Here is a 27,926-nt window from a genome sequence, read left to right on the forward strand (position 1 = left end):
TTATCAAAATATGTGTCTCCTCCTGATAGGTACATGACTAGAATAACAAAGGGTTTTGCATATTAGGACTAAGATGCATTGGCAGATGTATGTAGGGAAAGCTGCATACAAAACCATGAGCCAATACTTCAAATTTCTACTGAGGTGAGTAGTCCAATAGGCTTTCAAATAAGACTGTGCATGTGAGTAAGGACTATATGTAAGGATTTGAAGAACTGGGATCTATCCCCCATTCAGGGATAATGCTATTCGTTCTTTGCTCTTTTTATACATTTATTCCCAAAGTTAGAAAAGGAATTTAAGATCAGTAAATAAAATCTTTAATTTAAATATACAAGACAATTGCCACAACTGAACAGGGACAAGTTATTAGTACAGTTAGAGGCTGACCTCATCTGAAAGAAGGAAACTACACATCTTTAATTGCTATGTTCTCCAATACAGAATAATCAGGACTGCTTGGCAATGCCAAAAAAAGTATGCAGGGAAAGCTCAATATAACTACTAACTGCAACAGTATTCTTGCAAAAGCCTAAATATCCAGCTGTGCACCACAGTCTGTAAATGTTCATGAAAATAGCTGTTCTGCAGATTTCCACATACAAAGATGCTTTGTATTCAGCCCGAGAAATTGCAACACCCAGAGAAGAATGACTTTTAACAGCTTTGAGAACTGTAAGACCTCTGGCCCTGTAGATCTCAGAAATGCAGTACATTTATCCTTCCTTGTGTTAGTGTCTCAAAGACTTCTTCTGATACAAATGGGATTAGCTGTCTTTCAGGAATCTTTTGTTTTAGAAGAGTGATGTTTCCACACCTGTGATGTCTATATCGTATCATGATTTTATTTAAATATAGTTTAGAAAGTCATAGGTGAACTTAAAATGAGTTTAGAGTTGGCATGATAAAGCAATACCACTTGCAGATTTTCTTAGTTTGCAAATTCTTTGTGAAATTTACTTCAGTTCAGAGATGATCAAGGCAATATTCATCAATTAATACCTCTGCACTTAAGTGAATTTCAGCCTCTATGATAAAGTAAATGCAATCACAGCAAGCTTATTTTAAAAAGCAAAATATCAAAAGATATTGAGAAAAAAAATCTATGAAAGACTGTACCATACTGAAATGTTTGAAATATACTTTAAAAGGCAGATTGTGGCTACTTACATGATGGTGTACAAAGGGTGGTGAAGCAAATAAGTAGTCTTCTGAACTCTCCTTCTGTCTTTGTACAGAAACCAGCCCTTGACGCCCTTTCTCTCCTAGGGTAAAATTCATCCCAAAGCAGAGCACTCATACAAAAGCGTATGCTCTATTTAAGGGGCAATTCTGATCCTAAGGAAGTCAATGGCAAAAATCAATAGGGCCTGGAACTGGCCACAAGAGATTAACTGGTACCCTGTGCTCTGGGATGAATATCCCCACCAAGTGCAAGAACCCTTCTAGGCTGGTGCCTTTGACAATGCTTGACATCTCAAAGGTGGATTGCACTTGCTATACCAGAGAACAGAACTGAGCTGGAGGGAGGGAAGTGCATACTGTACCCTTTCAAAGAGCGGTGGTGCTGCCACTCCAGTTTCATCTTTTACAGTTTATTCAGTGGTTATATTTCTTTATTAGTCATTGAAATGGAGATCTGATTATGGTTTATGGCATAATCATTGTGAATGCTGAGCACTTGAAAAGAGATCAAGTCCTGAAATTTCATTTACTATGTGTATGTATTAGGGCTGTCAAGCAATTAAAAAAATTAATCTCGATTAATCGAGAAACATTAAAACGTTAACATTAAAAACATAATGTCAATTAATCGCACTGTTAAACAATAATAGAATACCATTTATTTAAATATTTTTGAATGTTTTCTACATTTGCAAATATATTGATTTCAATTACAACAGAATACAAAGTATATACAGTGCTCACTTTATATTTATGTTTGATTACAAATATTTGCACTATAAAAACCAAAAGAAATAATATTTTTCAATTCACCTCATACAAGTACTGTAGTGCAGTCTCTTTATCATGAAAGTTGAATTTACAAATGTAGAATTATGTACAAAAAACTAACTGCACTCAAAAATAAAACAATGTAAAACTTTAAAGCCTACAAATCCACTCAGTCCTACTTCAGCCAATCACTTAGACAAACAAGTTTGGTTACAATTTGCAGGAGATAATGCTGCCCACTTTTTGTTTACAATGTCATCTGAAAGTGAGAACAGGCATTCGCATGGCACTGTTGTAACCAGCGCTGCAAGACATTTATGTGCCAGATGCACTAAAGATTCATATGTCCCTTCATGCTTCAACCGCCATTCCAGAGGACATGCATCCAAGCTGATGAGTTCTGCTCAATAATGATCCAAAGCAGAGCGGACGGATGCATGTTCATTTTCATCATCTGAGTCAGATACCACCAGCAGAAGGTTAATTTTCTTTTTTGGTTGTTCGGGTTCTGTAGTTTCTGCATCGGAGTGTTGCTCTTTTAAGACTTCTGAAAACATGCTCCACACCTTGTCCCTCTCAGATTTTGGAAGGCACTTCAGATTCTTAAACCTTGGGTGGAGTGATGTAGCTGTCTTTTGAAATCTCACATTGGTACCTTCTTTGCGTTTTGCAAATCCACTGTGAAAGTATTCTTAAACCAACAGGTGCTGAGTCATCATCCGAGACTGCTAACACATGAAATATATGGCACAATGTGGGTAAAACAGAATGGGAGACAAGGAGTTCAGTCACAAATTTAATTAATATATTATTTTTTTTAACAAGCATCATCAGCATGGAAGCATGTCCTCTGGAATGGTGGCCGAAGCATGCAGGGGCATACAAATGTTTAGCATATCTGGCACGTAAACACGTAAAGCCGGCTATAAAAGTGCCATGTGAACGCCTGTTCTCACTTTCAGGTGACACTGTAAGTAAGAAGCAGGCAGCATTATATCCTGTAAATGTAAACAAACTTGTTTGTCTTAGCGATTGGCTGAACAAGAAGTAGGACTGAGTGGACTTTAGGCTCTAAAGTTTTACATGGTTTTGTTTTTGAATGCAGTAACAAAAAAAATCTACATTTGTAAGTTACACTTTCATGATAAAGAGATTGCACTACAGTATCTGTATGAGGTAAATTAAAAAAATACTATTTCTTTTATCATTTTTACAGTGCAAATATTTGTAATCAAATATTATATAAATTAAGCACTGTAGACTTTGTATTCTGTGTTGTAATAGATATCAATATACTTGAAAATATAGAAAAACATCCAAAAATATTTAATAAATTTCAGTTGGTATTCTGTTATTTAACAGTGCAATTCATCGTGGTTAATTTTTTTAATCACAATTAATTTTTTGAGTTAATCACGTGAGTTAAGTGCGATTAATTGACAGCTCTAGTATGTACATGTGTTTGCATGTGTGTATATATATATGATGTTGTCTCCTGCTTTTTATATATAATGTATATATGATGTTGTCATAATATATATACACACACTACCAAGTGTATATACTGTGACAGGGCATGGCCAGATGACTATAGTAAAGTAATGGGAGACAGATACATTAGCCACAGGCTAAACAAATCCCTGTTACCAGGAGAAGCAAATGGCAGCTACTCCAGGTCAATTAAGAAACCTGGGGCCAATTAAGATCTTTCCAGAAGGCAGGGAGGACATCTAGGTTGACTGGGACACCTGAAGCCAATCGGGGCTGGCTGAAACTAGTTAAAAGCCTTCCAGTTAGTCCGGTGGATGTGCCCGTCAGGAGCTGTAGGAGGAAGTTGCACTGTTGGAGAGACTGAGCAGTACAAACCATACCACGCACAGGAAAGGAGGCCCTGAGGTAAGGGTGAAGTGGATCTTGAGGAAGTGTGGCCTGCTGTGGGGAAGTGGCCCTGGAAATTGTATGCATCCTGTTTCTAAAAGGTCAGCTACCATAGCTGATACTATAGGTTCTCTGGGCTGGAGCCCGGAGTAGAGGGTGGGCCCGGGCTCCCCTGCTTGCACCCCAATTAATCACTGAGACTGGGAGACAACAGAGACTGTGCAAGGGAGAGTATCTTCTCCTCACCTCCCTTGCTGGCTTATGGTGAAAATGGCTCAGTAGGCTGTGACCCTTACCTCTAGAGAGAGAAGGGCTATGTGGAGGGTCACAGTGAGCCTCTGAGGCTAGCGCAATCCGCCAGGAAACGCGGGACTCATGGAGACAAGGACGGAGCTTTGTCACAATACACATAACACACACACTTTGATTTACCCAAATGTTTTTCTCCTTTGAGGATTACATGAACACAAACATTATTAATTTAACAAATTTATGGTAGGAAATTAGTATTAAATAATACAACAAAATACTCTTGGTCCACTGGACTGGCACATTTTGAGAAGAGCTCCCATGACCAAAATGTTTTGTAAATTGTGAGTGGCCATTTACTAGTTAGCTGTAAATTAAGTAATAGTACAAGTAGCAATGTTAAAACACAGTCTGTTAAAAAAGCAGAAGACAACATCATTTCTAATATTTCTGAATAAAGCAACAGTGTTGAAGACTGAATTCTGCTTCCTGGCCAACAGTGCGAATGGAATCACTAGCTAATTCGTTTTCAAAAACGCTTGCTTAGAAAATCCAAATTAATTTATTAATGTATGTCACTTAAATGCAGAATTAAGTAATAGTTGCTATGATTCCTAGCTGTATATAAAAGAAATAACTTTTTGCATCAAGGAAGAAATCAAAGTCATTAACCACCATTAACTACTGTTAAACACAAGACGCTTTGGCTATGAAATTTGTTTCAAGCACCCTTTAAAGGCAATCAATCTGGAATAATGCTGCAGTAAATATGACCCTGAGGCGGGAATATCAAAATATGGCACTGTAGGTAACCCTAATAAAAATCAGTGTATGGAGTATTTTTAGATTGCGATACTTAAGTCACTTGGTGGGTCATTATTTCTTAGTTGTAGTCGCGTCCAGAGACAACAAAACCCAGAAAAAGCTCATTTTCATTCAAAATGCAGGCCTAGTTCTACACAGTTAAAAGTCAGTAGCATGCTTGTTAGTGGAACTAAAGTTTGTGATTCCACTTGAATTCTCAACCCAATAAAAAGCATACAGCTAACTAGAATCTGAGGTTCAACAGACATGAGGAAAACAAAACAGTTTATGAATTCAGTAACGCACAAACCATACTCAAAAATAAATTATTTGGGGGGCTGTGTCCAAATCCAAAGGAATGTGTTCTCTTATTGCCAAACCTATAAGATTTGCTGCTATTCCATACTGGTTTATCATGGATGCCAGACACTAACCTTAAATGGAAAGAGCAAGGACCACATTTAGAAAACGCAAGCAATGGAATATTTGTTTTAACCACTGCCCATAAATAATACACATTTCTAGCTTCTCATGGATATATAATCCACTAATTAAAATAAAATCCATGAACACTGAAGTCAATGGGACTTTGGATGGAATCAGGAGTTCCAAGTGGTTAAAGTTTCTGGGGCTTTAGTGTCTTTTCAATTTTCAGTCATATTAGTCAGATTTGCGCTATAATATAAAAATATAAATTGTAAAAACAAAGGCATTGTTTAAGTATCCATGTATCTTTTATAGAAACTATTAGAAGAAAAGAATTCTTGTTATTATATTCTAATACAATCAAGAAAATTTCATTTAGTATTTTACCCTGCTCCTTATTCCATATATCCTTCTCTCACAGAAGAATTGCTGGGTTTCAGCAACTGTATCAGAGATGCTCATAACAAAAACAATTTGCTTTCCTAAATAAGCTTGGACACACATTGCCTTATCATCACCAGAACTTTTTTCATCATATATTTTCATACCCTGCCTGTTCATAAGAATGGAGAAGACTGGTCTGTGGAAGGCTGACATAAAATAAGGTGCATGCTCATGAATGAAAATAGAGCTGATATATCTAATTTTAAGTCTACTAGCTTTTAACTACATTCCTTTATGTAGGTCTCTGCATTGTTGTTACATTCATAGGATTTGTGAGAAGTTTCAAGTTTGGGGGGGGAAAATGTATTCTCAGAAGATTTCATACTTTTGCACTGTCAAAAAACTTGTAATTTTATGCCAGAAGATGCTCCTGATGGTATTTTTTGCCTCAAAGTCCATCAAAGCACCCTAGAAACAGAAGTAAATTGGAATAATGGGAATTCAATCCAAATTTATTCCAGCTAATAAATGTGAAATAATCACAGATTTGCCATGACAAAAACACAGTAGCTCATAATTTTATCTGAGTCTGCCCACCCTCAAAAGCCAGGGCATACACGTTGTCAAACGTATTAAGTGCTTTAATTTAAAAATTTACTAAAGGTATAATAAACCATTCAAATAAGAAAGAACCATAATACACTTAACTTTTTTTATGAGAATTGTATCAATAATCTAACAGGTCTTGTTTTCCTAAGGAATGTTACACGTTCCTACATTACATGGTGTTACAGAATTATCGTAATTTCTAAATGCATCTTATTAAAAAAGGAACCTTCTGCAGAAGCATTATTTGTTGATAAGACAGAGAGAGATAGTGCAGCGTCCGTTTTGACTAGGTTAGTGTTTAGAAGGCTATCTTCACAACCGTAAGGACTATAATCATAAGGCCTGATTTTCAACTCCTATTGACTCTAATAGGATTTGTGAATGTTCAACTTTTCTAAAGGTCAGGTCCCTTTTAAAATGAAAGTTAAAATGTCTCTGAAGGAATAGCCATAATTTTTTTAATTTAAACTGCAAAAAAACCATGGAATCTATTAACAAAATGACCAGCCTGAGTTATGACTATGTAACTGAAAAGAGCAAACTGAAAAGAGAGAACTTATATCAGCTAGATTCTGCCTGGCTTTTAGGTGGGTACACAACACACTTAAGGGATGGGAACTGCAGTCTCTGTTCTTTCCAGTTACTCTCCTGGGGTACAAAGGTGGCAGGGAGAGGTGGAACTATGGCTGGAGCTATGGCTAGTCAACTGTCAGCAGAGATGGCTCACCATGCAAAGGGAGTATGCTTCACCCCTTAAAGTAGTGCAGCAGTGTGTGTGCTCCTGTGCACAGTGGGGGACTCTGGGAGACAGTTGCCTCTCTGAGGTAGAATACTTCCTGTGCAGCACAAGGGAGGTCTGGCTTTCTCCTGCCCTCAAAGGAAGGCTGTAGCTAAATGTCACAATCTTAAAAGTAAAAGACCTGCTCCATACCTCATTTACACAAGGGCAAATCAATATCTCACGAGATGTCAATGAAATTACACTAGTATGAACATGATGTTAACAAGAGGAGACTCAGCCATGAGGCTCCCGAATGAAAAGATTTGAACATATCTAACAAACACAAGCTATCTCACTCGCTCTCTTTCTCTCATGCCATTCCAAGAACTAGATGGTAACAGCATCTAAAATACTTCTGCCACCTGAAAATAAGCTTTTTTTCAATGCAACCATTCCTGGATCAGCAAACCAAAAAATAATGTATCTGCTGATTATTTGTACAAGTTCTCAGTCTTATCAATTTAGTACCCAAAAAGGATACAAAAGTTTGCAGTATTCAAACAAATGATCTAAAAATTATTTTCTGGAGTTGGATCAAGTTTTCGCTCATCAGCATTCAGCACCAGTGCCACAGCAAGCAGAATAACAAGAGACGAAATACAAAACATGAAGAGCTACTAAAGGGAGAACAGTGATGAAGAAAATATGTTCCTTCTTAATTTAGACAGAAAGTACAAAGTCATGGACTGCAGTTCCTTATTTATGAGAGCATCCTTCCAGTGATCAGTATCTGTACTGCATAGAAGTATGGAAGTGGCTTTAGAACATTTCACATTAGTCTGTAGGAAACCACTGATGGATACATTTGCACAGCTAACAGAACTAGAACACACCATGTTTGCATATACATATGCCACAATCTTTTAATGCATACACTATGGTAGCTTTGATAAATTATTTGGATTTTCTTTTTGTTCACCTTACAACACACGCAGGGGAAAAACCCTAAGCCCAGCACTCAGTAGGATATTCCACAAAACCTTTGTGTGTATTTTTTTTTTTTTTACAAAAGCTGTTTGTTTCTGCCTTACAGTTTATTTATTGGTGCTGGTGCAGGAAGCGGAAGAGGAGCAAAGGGAAGGTTTTCAGTGCCACCACTGATAAGTTTGACCGTTACATTTATTTTCTTTCAGAGGAACAGCCGTGTTAGTCTGTATTCGCAAAAAGAAAAGGAGGACTTGTGGCACCTTAGAGACTAACCAATTTATTTGAGCATGAGCTTTCGTGAGCTACAGCTCACTTCATCAGATGTTTACCGTGGAAACTGCAGCAGACTTTATATACACACAGAAATCATGAATTTCTTTGGCAGTCAACACTGACATTTTGGTCTAAGCTTCTACAATAAGATAATTTTAGATTGCTATTTTTCATTTCCTCTCCCCTTTCTTTTCCTCCTTTCAGCTAGGAAAGAGAAAGTGCCCCCAACCCCCCAAAAGCTTTTAAAATACTCTCCATTTGCATTTCTATGACATCCCCCTATTGCTATCTAAAGATAATGGGCAACTAACTAGTGTCCCCTCTACAGCTTCTTCTTGCCTCAGATAATATTCTATGTCATGAACTCTGGTGGCAGCCATGTCAGTTTTCCTAATTATGATATACTATACTGTAGGTACATCACTAGGATAAAATTTTCAAAAGTGCCTAAATCTCATTGATTTTCAATGGGACTTAGATGTCTAAGTCACTTGAGCGCTTTTGAAAATTGTACCCAAAGTTTATGGCATCAGATAGCAAGCAAGCTAGACAAATCTTTTAAAACACATTCATAATTTTAGAGAAAGTTTAAAGGGTGACATTTTCAAAGGTGACCCCATATTTTCAAATTGGACATTGCAGAAATTATCATACACCGTGCAAGCAACCAACACTTTAAGAGTGACCTTATTTTAAAGTTTATACAGCAATCTTTGTTTCCTTAACCAAAACACCTGAACTGTTGTATAGCTGATCCCCAACTTGATTTAACGATTAAACGTAATTTTAGAAAATTCATTCTAGACAATTTAAAAGAGATCTTGCAACAGCTACAATTCTAGGGCCATATTCTGTGCCCTCAGTTACATACATGCAACCCTCATGAAGATCAGTTGGGACAAGAGGTTTTCAGACATATAAAGAAGAGAAGAATTTGGCACCTGTGGTCTTCTCTCTGTTATGAAGTCCATCCTAGAATTTATTTATCTTCCCCAACACTCACATGGGAGGCACAGTATATCAACAACATAAAAATGTCATACCGAGGTACTGAACACCAAGTCTTTTGCATGATTCCAGGCAGGCTTGTTTTGTGTTTTCATAGCCATAGTCGGTATGCCAGAGTTTGGTAGTTATCCAGAGGTCCTCTCGCTTCACATCACTTTCTTTGATAGCTTTCTGAAGGAGTGATTCACAGCCGTATCTTTTTGCTGTATCAATATGACGAATGCCACATTTTTGTAGTGCATACACCACAGCATCATGGGAATATCCACCTTGATGGGATGTACCTAAGCAAATGTTAATAGGCATGAATTGTTATTACTTAGTGATAAACAGAATTTTGTCCGATTTTTCAGTGTGCAATTGTTGCTGTTGTGACAATTAACATATTGAGTCCTCAAATAATTATACAAAAGAAATGGGAATTGAACGAGAGAGTATACTAAAAAAAATACAAACCCTAGGAGAACACAGAGTCTAATTCTGATCTCAACATTGGTGTAAATCAGGAGCAACTCTGCTGAGAATATTGGCATTTCAGCAGCGTACAACTGTAAAAAAGTGAGATCAGAATCAGGGCTATAGGATTGCATGACCTATGAGCATACACTACTATAATTAGTTACTTCTGAAACCAGTATCCTTAGAGAAGGACAGAGACCAGTTATATACAGTATGGCAAATAAACCACATTCATTTGCCATGTGGGGTGTAATATAAATATTTATATGGTGAAAATATTAATTAAATATTAAAGTAAAAAATGAAAGTATCAGTATGTCACTTCTTAAAAAGAATGAGTTAGATTCCGCAATTTGCTGTGTAAGAGACAAATCCTGACGTCTTTACTCCATCAAATTCCATGGAGCCCCAGGTAAATATTATACTACAATACTACATAAAGGGCTATATTAATCTCCAGCGTAAACAGTGTAATTCCCATATAAATTTCCCAGCCAAATTCATTGAACAGAAACAGTAGTGTAAGTTACAGATGGGATAGCACAGTGTTCAATTGGTAGTCCATGGCCCCCTGGGGGGTCCGCAAGCCCTTTCAGGGGGGCCGTGGAGCTCCGCGGCTGAAACCCAGTACCCTGAGTCCCAGTGCTGAAGCCAGGAGCGGCACGGGGCTGAAGCCAGTGCCTCCCCCACCCCAACCCCTGAAGCTGAGAGCGACATGGGGCTGAAACCGTCAAACTACCTCCCCCCGCCGCCCAAGCCAGGAGCAGCAGGGGGCTGAAGGTGGGAGCCCCAGCACCCCCTCTCCTCCCCACTGCTGAAGCTGGGAGCTGCACTGGGAGGCCACCCCGCCCATACACAGCCCCTGGCTACCCCCCTGCCTGCACACACCCCTACCTACCCCTTGCCTGCACCCTGAGCTACCCCCCTGCCTGCACACAGCCCCTAGCTACCCCCTCCCTGCACCCTGAGCTACTCCCCTCACTTCACACAACCCCTAGCTACCCCCTGCACTCTGAGCAGTTTTCACACTTTTTGAACTGAGTCCCCCCCTTGGAGTTATATATTTTGGTTGCATTTCCCCACAGCCCAAACAGGCTGGGTGGCCTCCTGAGTGAGTCAGGGAGTGGAGGTGGCGCTTCCTCCCTGGACGGTCCTGTGCGGAGCTGGCTCAAGTCCTGCCAGCCCTTGCCCCCCGCCCCCAAATAGAAGTAAAACTATTCCTATGCCCAAGGGTGCCCCCCTGGCCTGATCCCTGCACCACCACCCCAATTCCCCTGCCAGGCGAGGGCGTTTTTACAGCATGTTGAGTGGGGCCTCAGCAACAAAAAGGTTGAGAACCCCTGGGATAGAAAATGGACATAAATGGGGTTTAAATGATCAGACAATGTAATTAGCACTACCTAGGCATTCACTGGATGTACTAAATAAATGTATTTTACATGGCAAGGGGATGGAAGGATGAAACTACTTAGCAGGAAAAGCCACTGGCAGAAGGTCTATTAGATAAAGAGTGTTTGTGAGTGTGAGGAGGGGGCTGTTTTATCTTCTGTCTTCCTATTAGTAGTTTTTCCTGCTAAGGGCCACCCACCCCTTCACAGTTGTTTCCCCAACAGCAATATTTTCCACAATCTCTGTTTGGGGACATGCTCAGTCCACTCATAAAAGTAAGTTTCTAAGACTATGGCTGCTACCAAAGACCCTAGTCCTGCAACTGACAGTGGGCAGGAAGATTGCTGCATCTGCATTAAGGCTCCTCATTGGGGCTCTCCAGGGGCACAGCAGTCTGCCTGCAAAATACAAATTGCAGTATCAGGCCCTAAATGATAACCAGGTCACTGTTGAACCTAAAAGGGATAAAGGACTCCGGTTGCAGAAGAATATTATTCAAGTGACGTATCTCCTGCTGGTTTTCTCCACCCTCCAAACCTGCTTCATTCTACACTGAACACAAAGATCCACACCTTTACCAGATGAGTATACTGTGTATATCAGGGGTGGGCAAACTACAGCCCGCCAGCTGTTTTAAGCTGGCCCTCGAACCCCAGCTGGGAAACAGGGTCTGGGGCTTGCCCCCCTCCAGTGCTCCAGCTGGGGAGCAGGGCCAGGGACCACTCTCAGAAGCAGCAGCATGGCCCCTCTCTGGCGCTCCAATGGGAGCTGCAGGGGTGGTGCCTGCGGATGGGGCAGTATGCAGAGCTGCCTGGCTGCACCTCCACGTAGGAGCCATAGCAGGGACAGGCCGCTGCTTCTGGGAGCCGCTTGAGGTAAGTGCTGCCCAGAGCCTGCACCCCGAGCCTCTTCTCATGCCCCAACCCCCTGCCCCAGCCCTGATCCCCTTCTCACTCTCAAAACCCCTCAATCCAAGTCTAGAGCACTCTCCTGCATCCCAAACAGCTCATCCCCAGCCCCACCCCAGAGCCCACACCCCCAGCCGGAGCCTGCATCACTTTCCGCAACCCTGCCCCAGTCATGATCCCCCTCCCACCCTCCGAACCCCTCAGTCCCAGCCCAGAACACCCTCCTACACCCCAAACTCCTCATCCTCAGCCCCACCTCAGAGCCTGCACCCCCAGCCGGAGCCCTCAACCCCCCACCACCACCCACCCTCCTCCCGAACCTTGAGCTCCTCATTTCTGGCCCGACCCCGGAGTCCGCATCCCCAACCAGAGCTCTCTCCCACTCCCGCACCCCAACCCCAATTTTCTGAGCATTCATGGCTCGCCATACAATTTCCATATCCAGATGTGGCGCTCGGGCCAAAAAGTTTGCCCACCCCGGTATATATCATTACTTGGGTTATCACAAGGGAGAATTAAGGGAAATATATAAAATAACAGTGTTTTTTTCTACCCTCACCCTAGTGTCTACTGTTCCTGGATAGGAGCAAAAGTGGGAGTCACTGCCCACCCTGGTCCATGGGACTCTGCCTCTTGGAACTTTCTGAACCCCAGTGCTTGTCAACCCCTGGCCCAAGGGCTGCTTGCAGCCCAATCAGCATACAGATGGGGCCCACATGACATCCTCATGCGGCCCACATAACACACAGAGAACAGCATATGCAGCCCACAATGGTAAATACGTTGGGAATCGCTGTTTTAAACAATTGGTGTTGGAATGAGGGAGTTTAGGGAATTCCTATGTTGCATGAATAAAGCAAGCTAGATTCTCCTAAATTCTTGTCACAGTATGTCCAATCACTATCTCAGAATGAAGGTCATGATACTGTAGCTATCTAATCTCTCCCATTACACCATGCCAATTTTAAACAAAACGGGTTTAACCTGATGTAACACCACTGACTTCAGTTCAAGTAAAATCATAATCAGGCCTAATGAATGGATAATACTGTATTGTAGCACAGCAAATCTTTTACTTCTTCAAATATGAAATAAAGTTTTAATATTTTAAAAGTGGGGAAAAAACATGGGGGGGTGATTTAAACACTGGCAGTAAATATGAATAATATGAGAGTGTTCACAGAAGATCAAGAAATGAGTATGCATATATTTGTTTCACATTAAAATTCACAAAGCTAAAATAAATTATGTTCATATACTAGATGTTGCAAAAGCTTCATATTAACTGTTTAAAAATGTAAAATGAATATATATTACCACACTTTAACCATTTAAATAAAATATCCTTATATAATTACACCATAAGATGTTAAAGGAATGTAAAATTATATAACTACCACAGAAAAGTTACTACACTTTTAAATAATGATCTCTTCACTTTTAATAAGCTACTCCTGACATCAAAGAAATTAGGTTGTAACTATTGTGTCTGTGGTTGAACAGACATTTCCAAGTACGGAATGAATGAAGTTCATTCAGAGGTCTTGCACATGGGCTCAAACCCTTTTCATGCATAATGGATTCCAGTAAGAACATTTAGGACACACAAACTTTTACTTTTTTTAACCCTCTTATGATGGGGAATTTCGGAAATTTCAGTTTGTTATTGTTTCTCTTCTAATGATGGAGTGTGTAATATGTTCAGATAAAATTAACAGACAATGAGGAGGAATTCTCTGATTATCTGTAAATTAAAATTAGCCATATCATATAGCTACAGTAAATTTAAAAAGTCCCTCAACAATTAGAGAGAGTAGTAAATACTATGAACAACTGAAATCATGAAAACCAGGAATTACAGAACTAATAATGCTACTCACACTAGGGATTCTATGAATTGCAGGCTTCTCACATTATTCATACTGTTGCAGTACCATATGTGCTTTAATTCAGAAGGGTACAAAGATGAGTTAAGGATATAACCTTAACTCTGAACTTATTTTTTCTTTATTTTTGGTTGGTTGGGGTTTTTTATTTATTTTTATTGTTAAGACCGACTTTTACCATTATTTGTATGTACTATCTGGGTCTGGTGTTGTTTAACATCTTTATTTACTACCCAGATATAGGAATAGAGACCACACTGATCAAGTTTGCAGATGACACAAAGCTAGTGGGGGGTTGCCAATATTTTGGAGGATAAAGCAAAAATTCAGAGGGATCTTGATAAATTAGAGGACTGGGCTAAACAATTAAATGAAATTCAAAAGTAAGATGCTACACGTAGGGAAGAAAAACCAAATGCACAAATATAGAATGGGGGGGGGGGAAGCGGCTTGGCAGCAGCACTGCTGAGAAAGATCTGGGAGTTGTGGTGGATCACAACCTCAACATGAGTCAGCAATGCAACGCTGTTGCAAAAAAATGCAAATACAATTTTAGGTTGCATTAACAGAGACGTAACATGCAAATCACAGGAGGTGATAGTACTGCTCTACTTGGCACTGGTCAGGCCTCAGCTGACGTACTGTATCCAATATTGGTCACCAATGTATAGAAAGGATGTGGAGAAACTGGAAGGATCCAGAGGCTAGCGACAAAGATGATTAAAGGGATGGAATGCAAGCCATATGAGCAAAGGCTGAAGGAACTGGGTATGCTTTAGTTTGGAAAAGAGGATATTAAGAGGGAATATCATAGAAGTCTTCAGATACTTGAAAGGCTGCCATAAAAAAGATGGAGAAAAGTTGTTCTCTTTTGCCACAGAGGGCAAGACAAGAGGCAATGGGTTCAAACTACAGTAAAGCAGCTTTAGATTAAATCTCAGGAAAAACGTCCTAACTGCAACAGTAGGACAATGGAACAGATTGCCTTGGGAGGCTTTTTTGCTGGAGGTTTTCAAAAGGAGGCCAGATGGTTTAGACACAACAAATCCTGCATCTTGGCAGGGGATTAGACTAGATGACCCTTGTGGTCCCTTCTAACCCTACGGTTCTATGGTTCTTTAAAGTAATTTCTTTATGGAGCATTTGGGGCTAACTTTTGTTTCAAATTTATAACTAATTCCCACTGAGCTGCATGTATGTATTTCAAGAAAAAATGTGGCCCTTTATTTTTAAAAAGAAAATTAATTGATGCAAAACAAGTTTAAAATAATAATCTGCAAGACTAGACAATCATTCTACCTCTTCTTCACCCAAGAACCTCTTTGCTGTCAATGCATTTTTGCTTTAGAGTCCTCTGATCAACCCAATATATGAATTAATTATATCTGATTAAGAGACAACACCAGACAAGTTTGCCTCACTTAAAGAAACCACACGCATGGGTTTTCATGCAATTTGATATTAGCAATTCAATCATTAAAATCTGTTCAGTCGAGCCCTTGCTCTGGCACTCCACGAACAGTGCCGCACAAGAATCCAACTACACCAAAGTTCAGGTGGCCAGAGGAACTATTTTTATAATGTCGTTGGTAAAGGCTGAAGAGCAATTATGAGAGGGATAACATGCTAAAGAGCAAAATCCTCCACCCCCTTCCCCCTCAGAGTTTGATGTCCAAATCTCAGCAGGTCTACCAAGCAGCTCCCGTACCCTTCTCTCTCCTCCTTCACTGGAAGTTGTAGATATTTTGCTAGAGATGCTTTGGGTCAATAGTAATGTAAAGGAGTACCAGGCACTACTCTTTTTCCTTGGAGAGCTAGATCCTAAAGCTGTGTGTGCTAATATGAAAAATGACCCCATTTCATATTAATTTATAACCTTGTAATATCTAAAATAATAGGGTCTGATTCTGCACTGTACTCTTGTTTTACTAACTTTACATATTTGAAGTCAATGGGTCTACGTACATGTGTAAGTCTTTACATGACACTGACCACGGGAAAGAAAAGCATATGTAGAGCCCATGAGCATGCTAATTTATCTGACATTATCTGATCTGGTATCTGATTAATTACTCAACCAGAACATTCTTATTACATCAAACTGCATTAAAATTAAACAGTGATATGTCTATTTTTGCATTACTTTTAACATAATGTAAAAAAGTTTAAAAAGTGTAACTAAAGATGCTATCACAGAGCCAAACAGTCTCATGTTAACTTTCTACACCTATTGCAGTACAAACCACAAACACTCTTATCGCTATACGATGGTTTATGTTTCAATTTAACAGGGTCACTTACTATGAAAGCTGTATTTAGCATCCCAGCATAAGTAGTTCATTGTGTCTTATCTACTTTGGAACAGCACAGAGATTTCATATGTACCAGCTGGACTCTGAAAGTTTCATTTTGTTATGAAATTGTCACTCTGTATAATTTTCACATAATATTTATATATTAATCTCATTTTAGGGCTCAATATATGTTCCAAATAAATCTAGATTTTGCTCAAGTGAGGAATACATTGACAACTTGCCAGAAATCCAAGAGCAGCATCTAACATACATATAACGGAGAACTACAGCTCCTCTCTTCTTTAATAGAGAAGTGCAACCCAGAGAAATGATAAGGCTGTAGTAGAACTGGTAGGGACATTTCAACAAAAAAACAGAAACAAATTTTAGATCATTTTCATGTATTTCCCCCCTCATTTCCAAACCAGCTTTAGTGTACAGTCTCTATATGCCACAAACTCTATATTATAAATGAGAAAAGACACTGGTCAGATTGTGTTATATGGACAATGCTTTGGCCAACCCTGCAGAAGTAAATCAATTAAAAGAAAAAAAGTGCACAGCCCACACAGATGTTAAGTTATCAGAGGTATACTCAGGCACAGCAGAACTACAGTCCATTTTTTTTTCCTGAGCAGGAAGTTCCCTTTTGTGAGGATAGAGCACTAAGATACCAATGCATTGTTCAACCTGCAATAAAAGTGATGATATACTCTCATTCCCAAATCCCATTAATGGGGCTTGCCTCCCTTCCTTTCTCCTCTCTGTGTGAAGGGTGGAGGTAAAAGGTAGTAAAGGAGTAAGGAGAGGAAAGCCAAGGGTTACAACAATAAGATCTTGAAGTTACTTTAAGTTAGGCAGGGACACATCTCAAATGGCCAATTACATCTTTTTTATTGTAATTATTATTCCTTACTCACTTCTTGTGGCCATTGTGAAAGATATTAATCTTAAGGAGGGTTCTGAATGAAGAGAATGCAATGGTTTGGTATATCCCAGTTGGTAGGGTATTCCACATGTAGAGAGCTGTGTAGATAAAGGCACATGGTGACTTGTGGGAGAAATGGACAGTCAGGGTATCTATGGCTGGTGTCATTAGCAGATTGGAAGGGGCAGTGCAGGAAGAAGATTGAGAAGTCAGAAACTAGGTAGGCGGGAGGAGAGAATCAGAAAAAGGAGAGACAAGAAGAGGAAAAAGAGAGCAGAGTAGGCAAACAGGACAGAAAATGGCAGAAAATAAAAAAAAAAGGAGAGGTGCTGCAAACAGCAGCTTTTATCCATAGAGACAACGGGCACTGCCTCATCTATACCCAATCCATGCATTTACGCAAACAACATGGAAAATCTACATTGTTCCACTTAAGATAAGGATAAAATCCACTGGGGAGAGGATTTTTGGCATTGAGGCTGCATCTTTTTCAATAATATTTCAGGGAAGGGCAGCTAGATCTCCCCCACACACATTTAATTTGAAAATCAGCACAGTATCAATGTTTATGTGAAGCTCCTCAAGTGGACTTTACCTTATTAAGGGCCTGAACCTGGCAAACTCCTGCTGTGCTCTTGTTTAAAATAAATATTATTTTCAGTTGGTGGGCATAGATATTCCAAACTTCCCAACATAAAAAACTGCTGTTACAGCCTGGCTGCTGTTTAAAGTCTTGTCTACACTACGGGGGAAATCCTGCCCTACTGAAGATGGAGTGGGATTTCAGCCAAGCACACCAAGCCTTTGCTCACAATGGTTTTCAGCAATGATTCCCCCTGAAGTGGTAATGAAAATGGTTTAATAAAAATGGTTTTCAATACCATTTCCAAGGATAGTTGTGGTCTTGTTGGAAGCCAACCTTTTTTTAATCGAAAACTCTTGAGAGAAAAATATTTCTCCTAAGGAACAATGAAGAAATATGTAAAATGTAACTAGAGAGTCCAACCTGAACTTTCTTTCACCTCTGGGAGAACTTGAGGAGGAATTTTACATGAAAATCTATTTTTTTTCCAGCTCTGTTTGCAGGATTTAATTTACTGTTGAGTGCATAGATGTATTCTAGAATGTTTTCCTCCTCTGGAGCCCAAGTTAAAATAAAATGGTAGAGGAATATGAGGAGGAATAAAAGGAAGCAACAGGGCGTCTCTACAACTCCACTCAGCCACTGAAAGACAAAAAACAGTTTGATTCTAGCTGTGATAATGCGGGAGAAGGAAAGACCCTTTTCCCACTTTTTGTGTATCCATGCTGGGGAAAGCCAGAAAGCTGCTGTTTATGCTTCCGGAGAGCAATGGGGCAAAGGGATGGGGGCAGGGGGAGCCATTGCTGACAGAGGCACTCTAGACCCCAGGACGTGGCTGGCAGGGTAGGATAAGGACTCTGAAGGCTGGTCTACACTACTGCTTAAGATGTAACTTACATCATTCAGGGGTGTGAAAAAGACATCCACCTGAGTGACACAAGTTACATCGAGTTAAGCGCTGTCCCCACTGGCGCTATGTCGGCGGGAGATGCTCCTGCCAACATAGCTTCTGCCTCTTGTGGAGGTGGAGTAATTATGCTGACAGGAGAGCACTTTCCCATTGGCATAGCGCATCTTCACCAGATGTGCTATAACGGCATAGCTGCATTGGTGCAGCTGCACCAACGCAGCGCTGTAGTGAAGATTTGACCTCAGATGTTCTTCTACAAGATTCAGCCCATCTCTGCACATCAGCTAGCATTTCTCTAATCAGGACTTTCGAAAAGAACATATAAAAGCCACTTCTGCGAGTACTCCCCATAGCAACCATAGAGGCCCTGCATGCCTCAGCATTCTTCAGGAAGAATGCCTTCACTCACTGTCACTGGACGCTACTCAGCAACCACCAACCCACTAATGCAGTTCTGTTTTTAAAAGTCACAGTGTGATCCAGAGCAAGCAAAGACTTTTGCTGCAGGGTGACATGGGCTCTGATATGCTATTTGAAGTATCCAGCTTTCATATACAAATGTTTCTTCCTATTGCTCATAACCTCTTTGTAGAGTTTATCTATATAGAAGAACAGCTCTGAAATCAGACCTGGACATTTGAAAGGCAGGCTATGAATGTGTAATCCATGTAGAAATTTCATAAGATGAACTGCCGCACACATTTATTTAAATGCCTTTATGGACAGACTGCCAAATCTTGCAGCCTTTTCTTTCACTCAACACTTTCCCACCATCATGAGAACTATTTCTCATTAACAACCAAATTGTTTTCAGATGCTCTGCTATAAGATGTTTCCTTAGAAACCATTTGGTAAAAGACTGTGGCTTTCTTCCATAGAAATCTCAAGCAGTGAAAAGGCAGATTTTCTGGCATAAATCAAATCCAATTTCTAGGGTTCACTAAACCTTTTCTTCTAGGAATAATGTTTTGTGACTAGATCTTAGCTGTTAATAGTGCACGAAGAATTGCTGGTGTGAGCCAGTTTTAAATGATTTTCATTTTATTCCTTTTGTTAACTCAATTGAAATTACTTCCAGTGCTGCTTATACCTTGATGAAACTTTAACTTCATAACTGATAAGGATGATATGTGCAGCACACTGGCAAAAAGTATAAATTAACAGTAAGTAAACTGAACACAAATAATATTAATGTTTTTTTTTCCCTCGGATACCTTATTTTAGGCTTTTAGTAAATCAACCTGTATTACTCTGATGAAGATCTTGTATGCACTTATATAAGCTGTTATCAAGTAAATTAAAAGAGATTAACTGTTGATCAACAATATTAGATTTTGGAATCCTTCTCCTAGTAAATGAGGCTTGTGACTTTTTGGGGGTGAGGGGGGAGGGCATTTCACATAAACGTATGAGGCAAATGTGATCAATCAAAAGGAGATAATTACCTTTGAGGACAAACATTCCCAGCAGAAATAAACTTTGTATGAGACTAACCATTTTACAGTATAAACTATGGATTTAATATTTGCATAAATGTTCAATGTATCATTTATTGTTATGCAGCTACAGGAAAGAAGGCAATATTTTTAAAAATATTGAACAGCTGCAGGAAAGAGAGTTGATTTAATATGAGGTCAATAATTACAAAACTAATATTTAAAATATCTTTATACAAAGAGAGTTAAAATCTACAATGCTAATATATCTAGATACCTTAGGAGCTGAAAACATAGGTACAATAATGATCATCATAGTATACTTGAGAGCTACTGCTGGTTTAGACCCCAGGTCAGCAAGATACTAAAGCTTGTGCCTAACTTTAACCACAACAGTAGTGCCCCTGAAGCCAATGAGACTACTCATGTGCTTAAAGTTAGGATGTGCTTAAATACTTTGCAGAAACAAGGCAGAGACCCTAATCTGCAAACTGATGCAGTGATGCAGGCTCTTAGACTCACGTGGAATCCTGATGAGGTCCACTGGAGTTACTGTGTTTGGGGCAAAGATCTGCATCAGCACATCTGTTTGCAGCACTGGGGCCTAAAACTGAGCATTAAAGTTTGACAATAAGTTACCCTTCTGATTAAACGTGTTTTGTTTTTAGTTTCAAATAGGAAAACGAAAAGATACATTCTCAATGTCTCTAAGATGAACTACATTTTTCATACTTCCTATTACATACAGCCTTAGAATATAATTATGTACTAGAATGCAAAGGATTTCCTTTCATGCACTGAGTATAAGGAACTGAGCATATTGTATATGAAACTTCAGTAAATGTGAACAGCAAAAAAAAAAAAAGTTTCTTCTCTGTTTCTTTAACGTATAAAGACTACCTCAAAGATGATTTGCAAATAACTCTTTTATCCTGTTTTTCCTCTTGCCTGTGTTCTGTATAATCAGGTCTTCATATCACTCTCTTTGCTGGAGGTCCTTAGCAAGAATACTAGAGGACCCGAAGAAAGTTTATGAATCAGCACCCCTTCTCTCTCAGTTGTGGGGGAAGAAGATAGATGAGGGACTGCTGCAGCTTAGGTTACAGCCTCATGTGACATCACTATTCAGCTCTTCCAAAGAACTTGCCAAGGATCTCTGTCAAAGAAGGAAGTGGGGGCTCTATACTCCAAACGTGATATGTAAAAGGTGAAAAAAGGGGGCAGGACAGTGAGATGTTCTGTACCTCGGAGGAACACCCTGCACCCCCATGTTCATCCTTATAATATGATTGTGTGGTATCCAATGCAAATATTGTCATGTCAGGTGTCTTTGGAAGGCTCATGATGCACTGAGCATTGTTGTTATAGGTTGTAATTTTGTGTACATAGTTATGAGGCTGAAAATGTGTCCTCATGGCTTAAAAAAAAGCCCAGGCAAAACTCTCCAGGAACAGAGGGGCAGTTCACACCTCATCAGAGCATGTATGGGACAAACCCAGCCCAGCCTCACAGGAACAAAAGACACTGGCCTAGGCAGCAACAAAGGATCTGTAGGACTCTCGAGTGCGTCACCCCCCTTCCCTTGGTCAGTTTGGGACAATGATGAAGTAATGCTCACCTTACCCTAAAGAGGGAGAGGGGGCACAAAGCCAACAGGGAAGAAAGAACATGCCAAAAGTCTCTCCCTTTTATCATGCTGACTCTCTTTTCTACCTCCATCTACAGACACCACCACCAAGTGACTGAAGCGCTGATCAAAGGGGAGAGCCTGGCTGAAGGGCAACCAGCCAGTCTGTGGTGAGAAGCATCTAAGTTTGTAAGGGCACTGAAAGTGTTAAGATCACCTTAGAATGCGTTTTGCTTTTATTTCATTTGACCAAATCCAACTTGTTGTGCTTTGATTTATAATCACTTAAAATCTATCTTTTTGTAGTTAATAAATTTGTTTGTTTATTCTACCTGAAGCAGTGCATTTGGTTTGAAGTGTGTCAGAGACTCCCTTGAGATAACAAGCCTGGGACATATCAATTTCTTTGTTAAACTGATGAACTCATATAAGCTTGCTGCGTCCAGCGGGCATAACTGGACACTACAAGACGGAGGTTCCTAGGGTTGTGTCTCGGACCAGAGATATTGGCTAGTGTCATTCAGTTGCACAATCCAAGCAGCAGCTGGCCAAAAGTGCTTACTCATGTAACTGGGAGCGGCTTACATGCTAGAGGCTATGCGTAACAGCCTGGGAGTGGGGGTTCTCACAGGAGAGCAGGGTAAGGTGGCTCCCAGAGTCGAGGATTGGAATGACCTAGCAGATCACCGGTCCAGATAATACCAGGGGAACGTCACAGGCAGAAAAACACTTTTTTAAACAAGAAATTTTAAAACATCTTTCTATATCATAAAAGCACAGTGAACGACTAAAATTAAATATACTTGGTTTGTTTTACTATTCATTTCAAAGTTGTTATGTTTAATTCTTACCACTCCATTGCCCATCTGGAGATTGCTTTATATTTTTTCTTTTATGTAAGAAAGTTGTCAAAGAAAGAAAATACAAACTGGATTTTTATATTATACAAAAACACTTTCAGTTAAAATTACCACTGTTAGGTTAAAAATCACATATTTAAAATGTCTTTATCTATATTAATAACATTTTTAATTATGAAAAGTGTTTTAAAAATCTAAATTTACTTGTCATTATTAATGTTAATTGTTTACTTTTTGGACTTACTAATCTTGGGCAATGGAAACTGACTATTTACTGGTGCTATGTTTCATTCAAGTGAGGATCACTTCACCACTGGGTGAGGGCGCAGAATTCTTACTGTCCTCTTACTGTATGGATGAGTGAGTACCAGTGTCACAATTTGTGTCCATGTCACATGAACAAGAAGTGCCAGAGAAGCCAGCATGAGAGTAAGCTAGTTAACTTTCTGCTGTTAAATTACAGATAATTTGTGGAGCTGATCATGAATTTGGACAAATGGAGAGACTGTTCTTGTAGCTAGGAAAGTGTCCACGTGAGCCAGTCTTTGTAAAACAATGTCACGGTGGAAACAGAACAAAAATGAGAGCAAAGGTACTTTTAATACTATTTCTCCTTCCTCTTACTCCCCACTAGGTGGCAGCACTCACACCATATATTCTAATCCAAATGGAAATGCAATTGAGGGTGGGATTTGGCATTGAGAGTTCCAGGAGGGCCTCATGGATTTTCTTCATAAACCTCTTTCTTCAGAACATGGGTATGGGAATATGGCTGCAATCAATCAAGAGTCTGTAGAATTCACTTGGGGGGAGGGGCACGCTTGCACAGAAATTCTTGGCACTAGAATGAACTTAGTACAAATATTTATGCCTCCATTTCATATATACTGTAAATTCCCCTGTATTTTTTTCTCTCATTAGATCCAGACGTTTACCACAAATCTCTGAAAAATCATAAACTCATGGCAAAACTCACAATGGCCTCACCCACTTTTTGATCTTTCTTGTGAAAGCAAATCTACAAAGAGAGGACAGTTGTCTTTAGCACAAAGTGATTATCCAACTTTTGTTATACCCACTTCAAAGTCATTTTCTATAGCCTCATTTTCAAAATCAAGTGGTTTATATTTATTCTCAAATTCTCTTCCCATCATGTCTAAGGGAGTTTCCCAACTCTGTGTTCAGTTTAGTTTGGGGGCGGGCAACCTGTGGCACGTGGGCCACAGGTTGCCCACCACTAGTTTAGTTGGAATTAAAAATTCAAAAACTGAACTATTCTTTCCAATAAACTGATTAATCAAAGTTACTTAGCTACTGGATGTAAACGTTGCACTACAGTTTGGTCAGTGCTTTAAACTTCTGAAACATTAGCCACATAAGAGTTGTTTGTGGCTGTTTTCTAAACTTTCTAATTCTAAAACCAGAGGAGGGTTAAACGTGACCTGCAATGAGGGAAAAATTTTATTTGTGTCCTCTATTTGTCTGTATGATATAGAAACAAGACTTGATTAAAACTCCTTTTGTTTCTTTTTGATAACATCTATTTAACTCAAACATTTAATAAATATTTGGGTAGGAAAGATTTTTTTTGTGAAAGATTTAGCAGTCCCCTACCCTTTCTGACAAGGACAGAGAAAGCCTCTCAGTTCTGTTCTCTAATTCTCCAGCGACTCCAACAAAAGCAGGGAAGGATAGCTTTGAGAGTACTGAGGTGTTTCTAAGAGGCAAGGGAGAGGAAGAAACAACTTCTTCCCCCAAATACAAGACCCTTCAGGCCTGTTTTATACAAAATGGTAGCAAAAAAATGAGCACATTTTTTTCCCATTTGCAGGTACCCTTTAAAATAATTAAATTGGTGTTTGGCAGGTTTTTAAAGTAAAGTAAATAAGCACCAAGTTGGAACTGGGTGAAATCAGGGGAAGTAATGGAGGGACCAGGCCAACAGTTTAGTTAGGATATAACAACATGCTCAGTCTGTTGCCGGAGTGCAAATATACCGCTGTCTGGAGAGTGGCCATGTTTTGAATGTATGTAGCAAGTGAAATATCTGGAGGGCCTCAAGGATCAAGTGCAGCTTCTCTAAGTCAGAGCTACTGAACTGATGGATGAATGAGAGAGAGAGAGATTTGTAGACATGGCATTTAGTTCATCACAAGAGGCTATTGAGGAAACATGGTAACCAAGGGTGAGAAGTAAAATTCTGTCAAGATTACAACAAAAAACTGGTTGAGATAGAAAACAAAGAGAAGGAATAAACAGCTGATGCCATAGAGCTTGGTACCAGGAGCAATGTTCCATAAATTTCTTGATCTGAAAGAGCTGAAAAAAGCAACATCGCAAAATTGTGGATGACACAAAATTAGAGCCCAATCCTTCTGCCACTTCCTTTTCATTGGTAGCAGGAGGAGGCCCTTTCTTATGTTGGTCAGATTAGAAAGGACTGAGCACCTCTAAAAGTAACCTAACAAAACTAGAAAAATGAGTAACAAAACTGCAGGACAGAGTGTGGACACATGCAAGGTAATGCACATTGGAAGGTACAATTTAAAATAGTTGTATGCACCAATAGGTTCTGAATTATCTGTAACCTCTCACGAACAAGACTGAGATGTTATAGTGAAAGAGCAGTGATTGCTCCAGAAATATTAAGCATTTCAATGAAGGGAACAGAGAATAGTTCAGGAAATATTATATTGCCATAATGCAAACTGATGGTACTGTATGTCCTAACCTTGAATGCTGAAATCAGTGCAAGTTAATAAAAAGCATTTTTTTTTATTATCCAAGTCAGTGGATAAGACTAAATTACAGTTACAGAGATCACTTCTGTAGAATAAGGTGCTGGTTTTTTTTACAGTCACTTGCCTGGTTATGGCTACAATTTAAGTTGCCAATTTAAATACTGAAGTCAGGACATAAACAAATAAAGGTTTTTATAGCTGCTCACCTTGCAGTCAGTATATGCTAAGGTTCCATAGGCATTTTAAAATGTCCAGTCACCCCGTGCCATGTGGCCTCCTGACCAAGAGCAGTTTTGGTAAAAGAAAGCATAGCAGCAGAAAGGCAATGATCAGTTGCAGAAAGTGCTCTCTCAACCCCTGTTTGTCTCTCTCCTACTATTTGTTTTCTCTCTCCTTCTCCAGAAACATCATCAGACCTTGAGAACTTTACCAAGTTCCTAACTAGCCAGAGGCCAACACAAAAAACCAGCATGGGGTGGAAACTAACAAGCTCCATGGACAGTGTGATTAAAAAAACATAGCTCTTCTGCCACTTCTAGTTACTGTGAATGGGAAAGGTGCTGTATTTCTGCCAGAATGGTGTTCTTGGACCCTGCTTATGGGCTCTTTTACATCAGCCTCTGGCTAAAAAGCGTCTTAAAAAATGTGAAGCTCCATCCCTCAGCTGCTCTTCTACCCCTCCAATCTCCTGGTTGCTGTGAGTAGTGAAGCACTGGTCTTTGATATTCAAAGTCCTCCCCACCTTCCAGTTTTGGGGTCCTCCTCCATCCTGAATAACTCAAGTGCCCGTCTGTGCTGCTTGCCAATTAACATGACTCTGGACACTTACACACTGACCCATAGGCTATGTTCATTTCCCTATGCAGTTTAGAAAAGCTTAAGTAGAAGCAGACACATTGGAGCTGTCTGTTCTCTGACTTATGAAGACAGCACTGCACTGGTTAACATTCAGTTCCACAAGGGTTAGAATTTATTTGTAATGAAATCTTAAATTCTGCAGAAATTGGCTTATTCACCCCTCCCCCCCGACCCCCAACTCACCAGGGAAAGTTCCCCACTCTCTATTACTGAGTGGATTTTTCAAGTCCTGAGCACCAGCACAGTTAAGGCGGTACCAACAACCCTTTACTATTATATTACGATTATTATTTATTTATTTGTATTGTGGCAGCATCTAGAGGCCCTGGCATGCATCACTATGCTAGGCATTGTATTTTCAGGAAATAGCAGCTTAGTCAATTTATATTATATTTATATTTGTGGTTAAGTCTCATGCTTTTTTGCTTGAAGTGTTTTGAGGCATACTTAAGCACTTTTTAATATTGCCTTATTGCTTCTATATATTATAGGGTCCTCAAAATAGCTGGTGAGGTTATAAGCCATTTTCTATACAGTGCTCTACCTAGGTATTTGGGTTGTATCAGAGAATCAGATTCCGTTGTCAGTTATAATGTTGAGAGACAAGGTGGGTGAGGTAATATCTTTTATTGGACCGGCTTCTGTTGGTGAGAGACACACACATTCGAGCTAACGCTTGTCTCTCTCACCAACAAACGTTGGTCAAATAAAAGATATTACCTCATCCACCTTGTCTCTCTAATATCGTGGGACCAACACAGGTACAACAACACAGTTATAACACTGTAAATCAAGAGTCACTCCTTTGAAGTCATATCTGACAGAAGTTATTGGCCCAGAGTGTTTCAAATTTAGCTGAATTTTCTTGCTTTTCTGTTTTGTTAGTCCCGGTCTTGTGGTTTCACTTAGGAAGTTCTATAAACAATTGTTTAGTACTTATTGAATGACAGAAGAAGCCAAACTATTTTGAAAAGAATACAAGGGAGTACTAGAGAGACTATGAACTGATAGATTCTTCCCCCAATCACCAGCAGTTCCAAATACAGTGATAAACAATTTGTAGTTTTGCAATCTCCAGCGGGAGCTGGTGGATGGAGGAAATACTTTCTGACGCAGTCAGAAATCTACATATTCTAATTACATTGGCGCGATTGACAGCAAAAGAGGACTGTCTGCATTAGTGCACTGTCAATGTAATCTCTAACTCAGTAATTAGGAACTTATTCTTCAATTCAACTATCACAGATCAAAGACAATGCTATGAATTAAATAAAAAAACCCTAAAGCACAGGGAATAAAACGAGCCATTTGAATTATATAGGCTACTTCATACACTCTCTGTGCCAAGGACAGCAGAATCAAGCCCTTATTAAACTAAGGTTAAACAATAATAACACAGTGATTTTTAATATGCAAAATATTTCAAAAAGATTGAAATACATATTTTTAACTACTGATAAACACTGCAGTGATTTTAAAATAATTTTCTCAATGCTACCGCGTGGCTACAATTTTATAGCTGTGTCAAAATGTTTCTTGGCACTGTGTAGTAAACACTAAAAGTTTAAAAGAAAGATTCTGAGTGAAATCCTGACCCCATTAAAGTTAATAGCAAAACTCCCCTCGACTTTAATGGAGCCAGGATTTCACGCGCTGTCTCTGATAGCTCGCTTCTGAAGCCATTGGGTCTGATTCTGCCCTCATTTATACTGGTGTAAACTTAGGATAACTTCATTGAAGTCAGAAGTGTGT

The 27,926-nt window shown here is 39.5% G+C and overlaps 1 protein-coding gene and 1 long non-coding RNA gene across 16 annotated transcripts in view; one reads left to right on the forward strand and one right to left on the reverse strand.

Moving 5' to 3' along the window:
- Positions 1–27,926, reverse strand: part of LOC140916026 (uncharacterized oxidoreductase ZK1290.5-like) — a 74,179-nt gene that overhangs the window by 40,753 nt on the left and 5,500 nt on the right. For 14 of the 15 annotated variants that reach the window (XR_012160371.1, XR_012160369.1, XR_012160370.1 and 11 more), the window contains exons 2-3: positions 17,152–17,257; positions 9,331–9,579 (exon numbers count right to left, since the gene is read on the reverse strand). Coding sequence is in view for 10 of the 15 variants with exons in the window: in XM_073356901.1 (XP_073213002.1) it covers positions 9,331–9,579; positions 17,152–17,257 (355 nt within the window). In the remaining 5 variants the exon portion in view is untranslated. The remainder of the gene's footprint in view (positions 1–9,330; positions 9,580–17,151; positions 17,258–27,926) is intronic. The other variant, XM_073356893.1, reaches the window with a different exon arrangement.
- Positions 19,655–22,052, forward strand: LOC140916028 (uncharacterized). Its single transcript, XR_012160373.1, has 2 exons — positions 19,655–19,815; positions 21,056–22,052. It is a non-coding gene; the product is annotated as an uncharacterized lncRNA (long non-coding RNA).

Source organism: Lepidochelys kempii, chromosome 8 (assembly GCF_965140265.1).
Source record: "Lepidochelys kempii isolate rLepKem1 chromosome 8, rLepKem1.hap2, whole genome shotgun sequence".
Lineage (NCBI taxonomy): Eukaryota > Metazoa > Chordata > Testudines > Cheloniidae > Lepidochelys > Lepidochelys kempii.